Here is an 11,826-nt window from a genome sequence, read left to right on the forward strand (position 1 = left end):
GGGGAGATATTAAAACGTAAACTTCTATGGGGTTGTCAGTACCGTATGTGGTAAAGATGAGAGGGGCTCCATATAACAGGGGCAGGAGAGATACAGTCAGGAGGATGGACAGGCCAGGCTGGATTCTGAGCACGGACTGAACCCTGTCATGAGAGGGGAAAGTTTTCCCCACTCTCCCTTCCCTACTAAAAGTCAGAAGCCAGCACCCTCCTCCAGCAACCTTTCAAAACGGGGTCCTAGGATCTCCTTGGTTTCCCTGAGATGGTAAAGATACAGACAGTGGGCTTCGCTGGTGGCACAGTGGTTAAGAATCTGCCTGCCAATGCAGGGGACACGGTTCGAGTCCTGGTCCGGGAAGATCCCACATGCCGTGAAGCAACCAGGCCAGTGCGCCACAACTACTGAGCCTGCGCTTTAGAGCCCATGAGCCACAACTACTGAGCCCCCATGCCACAACTACTGAAGCCCGCGTGCCTAGACCCTGTGCTCCACAACAAGAGAAGCCACTGCAATGAGAAGCCCGTGCACCGCAACGAAGGGTAGCCCCCACTCGCCGCAACTAGAGAAAGCCCGCGCACAGCAACGAAGACCCAACGCAGCCAAAAATAAATAAAATAAATAAATTTATAAAGATACAGACAGTGACACCAGAAGCCACCTACAGATTTGTTAAACTTTATTTCCTGTGAGTCTCTGGGGAGGCAGCAGGGATGTAAGGCGAAGTGGCAGTAGCTGCAGGGGCCTGAGCAGAGCTGGTGCTGGGAGGGGCCGGCATAGGCAGGACGAAGAGGCGGCATTTAAATATTCAAGGCTGAAAGCCAGCTAATGGGTCTCCTTCATCTGCCTTTGGATTTTGTGCAGCATCTCCTGCATCCGTCGCAGCTGGAACAGGCACATGAATCAAAGTGGGGCCTTTCAGAGAGTCCTATAGATTTAGAGAAGTGCCCCCAACCTCTAATCCCTTCAGCCAGGGCCTTGGTAGCCCTGAGGTGTGATGGAGTCTCTGGGTGGAACCACTAAGCCACCAATCCAGGATCCAGATATGTACCAGGGCCAGGGATATTCCTATTCCCAAACCAAGAGATACTGAGGGTTGTGATTAAGCAGGGGTCCTCTCAGGCCGGCAACCCCTACTGCCCCACCCAACTCTCACCTCCTCATCTTTCTCTCGGATCAGCCTCTCGGTTTCTGGATCTGTCACTGGTGGGACAGCAGGAATGGGGAAGTCGGTACCACTCTCTCGAGTCAGTTTGCTGAGGGGGAGGGGAAAGGGGGGTTGGTAAGGCTAGGGAGACCCCAGCACCCGCTTGGATTGAGCCCAGAGCCTATAGAACAAAGGAAGGGCTTTGTCTCACCCAAGGCTGTGTCCCAAACCCCACCCCTGCCAGCTCTGTCCTGGCCTTTGGCCATACTTGCGATTCCGTTCTTTCACCACCAGGCGGGTCATGCTCTGGATGCACTGTGCCCGGTAGTTCTCATAATGTGTCTCCCGGGTCACGTCCTTCAGGTCCTGCATGTGAGTACGCACCAGCATTGTCCGCAGCTTCACAAAGTCGCAGTGCCCTGGGTTTTCCACTGCACAGCAAGGCTAGGGGTCAGCCAGGCGCATGGGTAGAGGAGAACCATTGAGGGCAAGGAGATACCCTGGTCACAAGCTCAGTGCTTTACCTTCCACAATGCCCCAGGGGTAAAGCCGGCCCCGAACTCGCCGCCCTCTGGCCTCTACCACAGTGTTGCTGCCAATTACAGCAAATGGGATGCTTTCCTGGAAGAAGTTAGGGGTGTCTGTCAACACCACCATTCTCACCTGTTCCTTTCCACCTTTATCTTCATCTTCTCTGGTTCATGCTAGGAAACCAGGGTCCTCTTCCACCCCAATAGCCCACCCTTGTATAGAATTCTACTTCTCTTTTCTGCCCAGAAGAAACAAGATGGGAAAGGGATGCCCTGGGGTGGCCCCACCTTTAGGGCTTGGTCCTGTAATTTGAAGTCCTCATCCTCGTCAGAGTCACAGTCTGGGAACTGGTAGACCTTGATTCCAAAGTGCTCAATCTCCTCCCGGATCTGGCAAACACATGAGGGGCCCATAGTTCTGGGGACCCCATCCTTTCCAGAAGCCCACCTGCTCCCCTCCCCCACCAGCTTCCCTCACTTTGCGTTTCTTGCGCTCCACTTCTGGAGGTGTCAGTGTGTCCGCCTTTGCCAAGATAGGCACGATGTTGACCCGCCGATGCAGGGCCTTCATAAATTCAACATCCAATGGCCGGAGCCTGGGGAACAGGAAACTGTGACCACCTGCTAGTGGCAGCCCTGCCCCTGGTGCTCTTGGCCTGTTCCCTTGGCAACACCCGGTGGTGTCAGGAGCCTCAGGCTCAGACCATACCCGTGGCCGAAGGGCGAGATGAAGTACAGGCAGCAGTGCACCCTGTTGTCTTGGATGTTCTTGCGGTTCAGGCCACTCTCATCTCGGAAATACTGCTCAAACTGCTGGTCGATGTATTCTGCCACAGGCTTCCAGCTGGGGCAGGGACAGACAAGCAGAGAAACTGGAAGTGAGGGCTGCCTAGTGAGCTCTGGGCCTGCAAGGAGCCCACGCCCCGAGCAGTCTTTTCAAGACTTTGCTATTCCCCGACTTGCTTTATTACATCATCAGGGAGGTACCTGGGTGGGTCAGGGGTGCATCTCAAACATCCTGACAGAAAATCAGACTAAGCACACAGACAGAGGTCAATAAATACTAGCTTGATGAAAGGAAAAGAGCCCAGGTGACCAAACAAAGCAGTAAGACTAGCAAGGTGCCGGCAGGTGAAAACCAACTGGAGGCCAGGGCAGCCCTAAGTCAGGTTCACAGTTCAGCCTCAGAGCCTTTGTTCGTGTGGTTCCATCCTCTCCTCCACCTCTCCAAGCCCACTCCATCCTTCAAAGCCATATCCAAGAACCATCTCTCCCGTGAAGGGTCCTGTGACTAGAGCAATGCACACTGCTCCCCCCTTCCCGTCACCACACACAGAGGTTTCATATGTATATATATATATATTCAACCACCTCAATTTTCAAGTCTCTTGCTCTTCTGTTATTGAGTTTCATCCTCACTGATAGGCGCCCTGATGGGTGGGCATTATGAACATCATTATTTGCATTTTATACGTGAAGAAGCTAAATCCAGAGCTGCGAAGAGACTTAATCCAGATCACTTTAGCTAGCAAATTCTCTACCCACTCAGGCTCCTGGCCTTCTGACTCCTAGTTCAGTGTGTTTGCCACCACGATGCCCAACCCACTTACTAAGCTAAGTTTTTACCTGACTGACACACGTTAGAGACCTGCTGCGCCCCCCACTCCCCCACTCCCATCGCCACTAGACTGTAAGCCTCCCGGTGACAAGAATTATTTACACTTGCTCTGCATCCCTTAAAATGTCTAGCACAGGCTGGACACCTCATCTGCTGCTTCACTAAATGAGAACACGTGGTGGTGCCCTGCAAACTGTGAGGTGCCAGGCAGGTGAAATTATTATTATTATGGAAGGCAAGAGGAGGTAAGTAGACTGACTGATTGAAGGAGGGAATGATACTTGCTAAAGTAGGAGGCAGGTGCTGGTTGGGGCTCGAGTTTCAGGGCGAGCCCAGTTTGCTGAGACGTAGTCCCCGATCCGGAAGGGTGGTGATGACTGGAGACCGCCTCAATCCAGCAGGACTATTTACAGAGACCATGCACCATGTACCAGCACAGCGTGTGGCAAGAATATAAGAAGCGGCCCTCCCCTCAAGGCTTAGGTCATGACGTTGAAGATGAACCAATGTCCTGAGCCGAAAGTCACATGTTGTGATGATCAAACACAAATGGAGGGGATAGTGGTGGTTCAGAGCACAGAAAGGTCCGTAAGGGTCTGGTCAGTCTGTGAGGCAATTATCCAGGGTCAGCTTCCTGGGCGTGTGACCCGTGCAGTCATACCGGGGCCCTGCGCTCAGAGAGGCCCACGTTTGGTTTATCCTCTGCTGTGGCCATGCTGAAATTCTTAATCATTTTGAACAGGGGACCCCACATTTTTTTTTTTTTTTTGGGACCCCACATTTTTATGTTTCACTGATCCTGAAATTATCATCTTAATATTCATGAGTATAAGGTACACAGCCCTGTAAAAACTGTATGCTTTTTTTAGGTTGTTGTTTTTGCGGTACGCGGGCCTCTCACTGCTGTGGCCTCTCCCGTTGCGGAGCACAGGCTCCAGATGCGCAGGCTCAGCGGCCGTGGCTCACGGGCCCAGCCGCTCCGCGGCATGTGGGAATCTTCCCGGACCGGGGCGCGAACCCGTGTCCCCTGCATCGGCAGGCGGACTCTCAACCGCTGCGCCACCAGGGAATCCCAAAACTGTATGTTTTTAATGCATATTCACATGCATCTTTCTGGGTTGATTTTCAGATCAACTGGGTGAGGTGGTAAGGCCAGCATTTTTCAGTTGAAGAAATGGGAATGTGGTCATTTGCTCAAGATCACGCAGTTCCTAAATGCTGCATCAAGACCTGAACTCTCAGTCTAGGTGTCTCAGCACCACCCTGCCTAACTCCCTCATCAAAGGCATCACCATTTCTCCTGTCCTTATCACCCATTCTCCTCCTCATCTATTCAGGTCTGTCTGACTGACCATTATCTAAGCATCCTTCTAGTTCCTGAAAAAAATGTCAGGGATGATTGCGGTGGGGCTGGTAAGCCACCTTTTATTTTGGCAGGTGGCCTAGAGGGTCCCGGGAGTTTAAACAAAGTTCCACCCATGCTCTCCCTTTGCCTCTTATTTCTCCCCTCACCCCTCCCTCCACGCACTCTCACGTCTTTAATAACTTGCTTGTAACACCTAAAATGTTGCTGGTGAAAGGAATGGAAGGAGGGAGGGTGACAACTACTGACCACCTACTATGTGTCAGGCACTGTGCTACACGTTTTCACATGTGTTTGCTTTCTTGAGGCTCTTCTTTCCTATCTGTGTCCTCAACCCCATTCTAGAATTGTGGGTCAAATCAACGGAACATTAGAGATTATCTGTTCCAAGGCCTTCCCTCTCACTTTACAGAGGAGACAGCTGTCCGGTAAAGGGCAGTGGCACGCTCGAGGGCACAAACCCCTTCTTCTTGACAGCCTGTGCGCCCCTGTGTGTGTGTACGGAGTTGGTGGGGGTCGGGGCAGGGGCTGTGCTTGGTCAGACATACCACTCTGTGTTGTTGACCGCATCCCCAAAACCCGGTGTGTCCACAATGGTGAGCCGCAGCTTCACACCCTTCTCTTCTATGTCCACTGCATGTTTAGTGATCTCCACTGTTTGCATGATCCGCTCTGGAGAAGGGGGAAACTGAGGCCAGGGCAAGGGCAAGGACCTGCCCAGTCAGGACACACCACCCACCCCAGCCAGTGCTGCCCAGACTGCCTCACCCACACTGCCCCCCTTCCCGCCCCCGGGGGCTGCCTGGGGGCCTGTTCTCTGGGAACCAGCAAGGAGCACATTTCCCAACACAGGAAATGCCGGTGGCTGTTGGCTCTGGCCCCAGCCTCTTCTCTGCTCCCGGCTCTTTTCTCGGATTCCTGGAATCCTTTGGGGGTCAGAGACTCACTCCAAGAGCAGGACTCTGGTCCCTGCCCGGCTTCGGCACCCAAATCTTTAGGGAGCTGGCTGGTGGGCTTCCAGGCCAAATAGGCCTACAGAGAGATGCCAGCAGTCTCTCTAGGAAGCCATGGCTTCCTGCGTGCTGGGGAAGGTCCCATCCCTCAGAGCCTGCAGTCAGTTCGATTTCCCAAGTCAGCTCTGCCTGCTTGTCTCCATGCTCCTCTCCTTTCCTCACCTTCAGCACTGAGGAGTTTCCGGTCCCGGTACAGATCAGTGAGGAAGAGGCTATTGACGAGAGTGGATTTCCCCAGACCAGACTCTCCTGACAGGGGAGAGAGGACAGAGGCACCAAATCAGATCTGTAACCAAGAGGCAACCCCGCCGGACCAAGGTGGCGGGGTTGCGGGGGCAGCCGCTCTCTCATCTAATTGGGAAGAGACTAAACTACAGCAGAGCTGGAAGAGCTCGTCCAGCCTTCTCATTTGGATGAGGCCCAGAGAGGATAAGAGATTGCCCAAGGTCACACAGAGAAAGGCAACTACTAGAAAGCTGAGGGTTAAATATTCTTTGTACCTTGTCACCACCCCCTCTCCTGCAACATATACATACTTTTGGCCACCCACGTCTCCCAGCTATTTTGCAAAAAGGCACAGCCCCTGGCTTTCCCCTGCCCTACCCATGCCCACTCCCCACATATAGACCATCCCCACTTGAGACACCTCTTGCCCAGCCCTGCCCTGCCCCACCCCTGCTCTACCTGCCACCATGAGGGTAAAGTCAAAGCCTTTCTTCACGGACTTTCGGTGGACTTGATTGGGAAGGGTCGCAAAGCCCACATACTCCTTGTCATCCTAGTGGACGAGAAGGCAGAGTGCATCAGGGTATAGGCAGAAGAACCCCAGGACCCAACGCCAGCCTTAAAGAGCAGAGCCAGCCTCCTTTGAGGCCCCACCTGGGGCTACCAGCTGGGCTCCCGTCCCTGCTGGTATTGTCAGTTTCCAACATACCTGGGGGGTGACACCACAGAGTTGGGGCCAACACAGGACAGAGAGGGGCTCCAGCTCAGCACGCACATGCGTGCGCACGCACACACACACACGTGCACGTACACACACGCTCGGGCTCCCTCTCCTCCCTCCCTGGGTCCTCCTGCACCAGCCCACTGAAAGGCAAAGGCAGGGCTGGAGGCTCTACCTCAGAGGAGTCATAGGGATCGAGCTTGCCCCACGGGCTGCGGGGCCGGGCTGAGGGGCTGAGAGGGGCTGAGGCAGAGATGTACTGCTGGCTGTCAGAGGGCTGGGGCCACGAAGGAGGTCTGAACTCCAGGTCATCCTGGCAGAGGTCCGAGGCCTGGGGCCTCGGCTCCAGGATTTGGGGCCTGGACACCCAGGTCTTGGCCTCTGGTTGGTGGTAGGTCTCGCTTCCTGGGAAATCCTTCACGAACTTGTTCAGTTCTGCATCATCCGCGTCCTCCAGAAAGCGCTTGATCTGAGGGTTCGGGGTGGGGGCGGTAGGCGGGCAGGTGGCAGGAAGGGCAGAATGAAGGAGGAAGACAGGAGAAGGCGAGAGGGAGAAAGGAAAGCACTTATGGTTACAAGGGAAAGAAACTGCACAGGCGGCCAAGCCAGAGGAAGCGCTCACCATCCCTCCCGCAACTGCTCACATGCCTCCCTGGTGCAAGGGTCCAAGACGTCAGGAAAGGCCCTGGGGTCCAGCAGCAGCCCTGGGCAGCCCCCAGAGCCCTTGCAAACTGCTCCAGTTTGGGAACTGAGTAGCTCCAGCCCCAATGGTCCCTCTCAGCAGGGTGCTTGTTGAGGCTGCCCTTCCAAGCCAGGACCGGGGACTGCCCCAAAGGCCAGGAAGTCAGGCTGAATGAGCGGGAGCAGACAGAGGCATCAGAGCCGAGAGGAGACTGTGGCTCAGGACTCAAGGAGAGTGCAGACAGCCAGAATGGGGTAGGGGCAGGAAGGAGCGAGGGAGGGGAGAAGGGAGCTCCCAGCCCCAGGCAAATCAAGAGTCAGCAGGGGTCTCTTCGCCTCCTGTCACTGCAGGCGCTGAGCTCTGGGACTGAGGTGCAGACTCTACTGGAGGTGCTCACTCCCCAGGACTCACTGCCCAGAACTCAGTACAGCTGACCTGACCCCCCTTATTCCAGACACTGAGCCACACAGAACCTGAGCCTGGGCCCCAGGAGCAAAGGGGAAACCTGCCAGTGGATGCTGAGTGTGGGTGAAGGGGAGCTGGGAGGGACCAGGTGAGGGAGGACGGCAGGACACTTCTGACAGCCCCCAACTGCGAGGGATGTATAGGGGGAAGCACCCGCAGCTGCCCCTTGCCCCCTGTGCCCAGAGATAGGCTTTGGCCTGCAGTGCGGGAGGGGGCCTGGTCTCAACTGTGAACCGCACGGGTGGTAGGCAGCGAGGGGCTGGCTCCTCTGTGGAGACCTGCTCCACTCCATCTCCAGCTGGGAAGGCAGGTCACTGCCCCCCCACTACTCTGACCCTCAGCTCCAGACCCTAAAGCTTCCTCTCTCTCCTTTGGGGCCAGCCCCCTTTGCGGAGTGCCTGGCGGTGCTGGGCTCAGCTCGGCCTCACAAAACCCACGTGCCTCCCCCAGACAACGGACAAGGGCTGGCTTCACAGGCTGACTCACCCTCTGGGAATCAGCCAAGCCAGTGGGGGCTACCCCAGACCACTGAGGAGTCCCAGCCAGGGTGAGGGGAGATAACATAGCCGCGGTCTTCCTGCAGGCCCCGGTTTTACAAAGGGAAGAACTGAGGGATGCAGTCACGCTGCCGGGTTTATGCAGAGGGAAGGGACTAGAGGGGGAGGCTAGAGGGGAAAGTCCCCTAGGAGCTACTTGCAGGCTGTCGCCTCTCAAGTCCCCATACCTGCTTATAGCCGTAGTCTCCAGGGCTTGCCTAGACAGGAAAAGGGGCCTTTTAGACGGAAACTGGAAACAGCAGGTAGGGGCCAAGTGGCCAGAAGAGACAGTCCTGAGGCAAGCCTGACCCAACAGGCTTTTTCTTACCCACAGTATTTGTGGGGGCCGGTGGGGTGACCATACATCCCAGTTTATGTTTGTTGTTCTGGCATAACTGCCCCTTTTCACTCTGCAAAGTGTCCCAGCTTGGACGATTAATTATATGGCAACAGAGAAGGGATGGGGCTGGGGGTGGCAGCTGAAGAGTCTGGGGAATTCGGGGAAATCCTGCCCCTCTGCACAACCCCACAGTGACGCAGCAGTCGGTCTGGGGGTCAGGCTGAGGGTGGGAGAGAGAGGACTGCACTCCGCCTGGTTTCCCCAGGGGCACTGAGCAGCGGGGCTGCAAGGAAGGGAGAAAGGAAGGCACTGATGGAGATCCCCAGCCCTTGCAATATTCAGGTAGAGTCACCAGGAACCCAGTGCCACTCTCCATGCCAGGGGGCTGCTCATGAGCACGGAGGGGCCCACAGGGGCTCTAGACAAGGAGTTAGGACACGAGGGGCCTCACCTCCTGTCTGTCCTTCCCTGCCCCCGGCTCCGCCAGTGACCAAATCATTTTCTGACTTTGAGCCCCAATCCCAGACAATGCAGGGGGAACACAGGGCGGGTCCACCCATCTCCCAGAGCAGCGCCTTACCCCAGCTTCAGTTCTGTCCTCAGGGACAGAACTGCCTTGCCATCCCAGTGAGCGGTCCATGTCCCACGCTTCAGACTCCCTGTCAGCAAGCTCTAGGTCTAATTTTATCTCCCAAGAAAAGTTCCTCACACACAGAAACAGCCTGGTCTTGATGCTCTTGTTGGAATCCAGCGTCCTGACTTGCTCCTTTCCCTTTCTCTCTGACCCCCCTGTGTCTGTCAGGGGCCAAAAAAGCCTGTGGAATGTCCTTCCCCAACCCCTCCTCCTCCCTTCCCGTGGCTCCCACCCTCCAAGGACAGCTCAGCTGCAGCAGGATCACTCGTTTTTTCTGCAGTCCCCTCCTCCTCTGATTGGCTGCTCCGTGATGCCTGCCCGCTGCCTACCCCGATGGGCACAGCACCAGCCTCCCAAGTCTGTCTGCAACACAGGCTCTTGATCCACTTGGCCTCTCCTGTAACCCCCAAGGACACCGAGGCCTGTCAGAGGGTTGAGACCTGTCCCCAAGGTGACCTGGTCCATCAGTACGTGGGGCAGCTACCCAGGAGACTCCAGGCCCAAAGGATTCCAATCTCTTTCACCTTAACTTCAAGCAGTGCTGAAGTAGTGTGGGGTGTCCTATAATCCCCTGGGTGTATGTTCTCTTAGGAATGGCCCCACTTTTCTTCCCAGTGTCCCTCTGTGTTCTCTCAGTGGAGAACCGCACTGCCTTCAGAAATCCGCCCCTAGATTTCCCTGCAGAGAGTCCCAGCCACAGAGAGGCCTTTGCTGCAGGGACTCCTTCCATCCTAGGACACCTGACCTCTGACTCATGGGGACCTGTATCACTTTCATCACCCCATCACTTTCAGAGAGTCAGCAGGGGAGCCGCTAACACTTGGTCTCTGAGGGGCATGAGTTCAGGTCAAGGAGAGGCTGGGATCCCAGAGGCTTCAAAGTCGCCGATTAGGTGGGAGACAAACTGAGGGACCTAACTGGGAGCAGATGGAGCACTTGACTAGGAGTCAGGAGGCCAGTGTTTCTGGTTTGGCTAGAAATACCCTTTGTGATTTTGAATAGTGTCTTAATTTCAGGGCCTTAATGTCCAATCGTGAATGGCCCTTCCTTGCCTCCCAGGAAGGCTGGGGAAAGAAAGCACTCCCAGATGGCAGATGCCTCAAGCTGCTTTGAACCTGGGGAGAGAAGGTACATCTCGGGTCACAGGATGGTTATTAATGTTAGCCAAGTCCTCCTTTTTGCATGCCAATTAAAAACGCCTGGGGCTCCTGGGCTGGGGAGCTCTCCCCACTGACCTCTGAAGCAGCTGGGTGCCTGATCTCCTTTCACAAAGTGACCCTCATAGAGAAGTCTGGCTTGACATGAACCCAGTCAGCTTAAGGACTGGGCTGGCTTGAGGCAGGGGCCTGAGGCTGAGGACTCTGGTGGTGACAGGGTGCCTTTAAATGCAGAGGAACAGGGTGGCCTCAGCCAAGTTGAAGCACCAAGACCTCAGCTGAACTGAACTTAGTGTGTGGCAGAAAAAGCCCCTCTCGGCCCCTGCACTAGGGACACTTGGCACTAAGAACAATCAGTGCTCCCCCAGGCTTCCATCCCTGGTACAATCAGTCTGTCCGTCCCCATGTGAGGAGAAGGATGGGGGCAGGGATAAAGGCAGGCACCACTTGGCCTCTCCCAGGAAACCCCCCTTTGGGGAAGGTCACAGTGTCACCAAGACTTCCTGGCCAAGACTTGGGCCTTGGCCTGGACACAGCTTGAGAGAGAAGAGCCCAAAAGGCTGGCCTTTCTAGACCTGGAAGCTTCTGATTCCACAGGGCCCGGGGAGTTCCTTTCTGGAGGCTGCCCACAGCCAACATCCTGCCCCACAGGCTGGCCACGGATCTCCTCCTGCTGTAAACAGCCTGTGCTTCCCAATGCGGAGGGCAAAGGCTAGGGGGCTCCCAGACTGGGAGGAGAAGCTGGCATAGGGCCTGGAGCATAATGTGCTTGTGGCAGGCTTTGGCAATGATGGCAGGAAAACAGCTTGCACCCTCACGGCCAAACATCAAAACTTCCAACCTGGGGGGTCTTCAGGGTGGTTGGCTGGGGTTACTGTTTCTCCTCCCACCACAGGCAGGTGGCAGGAATGAGTTCCTTCCACCCTCCATCACTGCAGAGGGACCTCGTTTGGGGGGAGGGGGGAGGATGCAGCAGGAGGAAGATTCCCCATGGTTCCTGTCTCAGAGGCAGAGGGATATAGCTGATCCCACGGGGTAGGATGGTGGCTGGGCCTCCCTCTCTCTGAGGTCCCTGGGCAGATGGTGCTGTGGGAAGGGAGGGCCCAAGCGTCTCACCATCCCTCTTGGCGAGGCAGGCAGTGTTTGCGGGCCTCCTGTGTGTGTTTTCCAAGGAAGTTGGTGCTGGTCCCTGAGCCTAGGGTAGGTGGGCGAGGAAGAGTCACCCAGGCAACAGCTGACCCAGGCAAGGGTGGGAACCCTCACCTCCGCCCCTGCCTGACTCACTCACCCCAGCCCACCAGCGCGTCTCGGCCGGCGCCCCTCCCCACCCAGCACGGACCCACCCCTCCGTCTGAGAACGGGGCAGCACCCCGGTGGCCGGGGCCCACTCCGTGTCTG

General features: G+C 56.0%; 1 protein-coding gene across 2 annotated transcripts; it reads right to left on the minus strand.

Moving 5' to 3' along the window:
• Positions 1-659: 659 nt before the first annotated feature.
• On the minus strand, positions 660-11,647 carry SEPTIN4 (septin-4). Of its 2 annotated transcripts, XM_024757659.1 has the most exons (12): positions 9,218-9,277; positions 6,790-7,083; positions 6,353-6,446; positions 5,831-5,917; positions 5,204-5,327; positions 2,384-2,518; positions 2,153-2,270; positions 1,963-2,064; positions 1,669-1,765; positions 1,413-1,575; positions 1,154-1,253; positions 660-882 (listed from the first exon to the last, which is right to left on the minus strand). In XM_024757659.1, the coding sequence occupies exons 1-12, from the start codon at positions 9,275-9,277 to the stop codon at positions 823-825; spliced, it is 1,434 nt and encodes a 477-aa protein (XP_024613427.1). In that variant the 3' UTR covers positions 660-822. The 2 variants fall into 2 exon arrangements, with proteins under 2 accessions (XP_024613427.1, XP_024613425.1); XM_024757657.1 differs by lacking the exons at positions 6,790-7,083; positions 9,218-9,277 and adding an exon at positions 11,545-11,647.
• Between the last annotated feature and the right edge of the window lie 179 nt (positions 11,648-11,826).

The sequence above is a fragment of the Neophocaena asiaeorientalis genome, unplaced genomic scaffold, assembly GCF_003031525.2.
Source record: "Neophocaena asiaeorientalis asiaeorientalis breed wild unplaced genomic scaffold, Neophocaena_asiaeorientalis_V1.1 scaffold327, whole genome shotgun sequence".
Classification (NCBI taxonomy): Eukaryota; Metazoa; Chordata; class Mammalia; order Artiodactyla; family Phocoenidae; genus Neophocaena; species Neophocaena asiaeorientalis.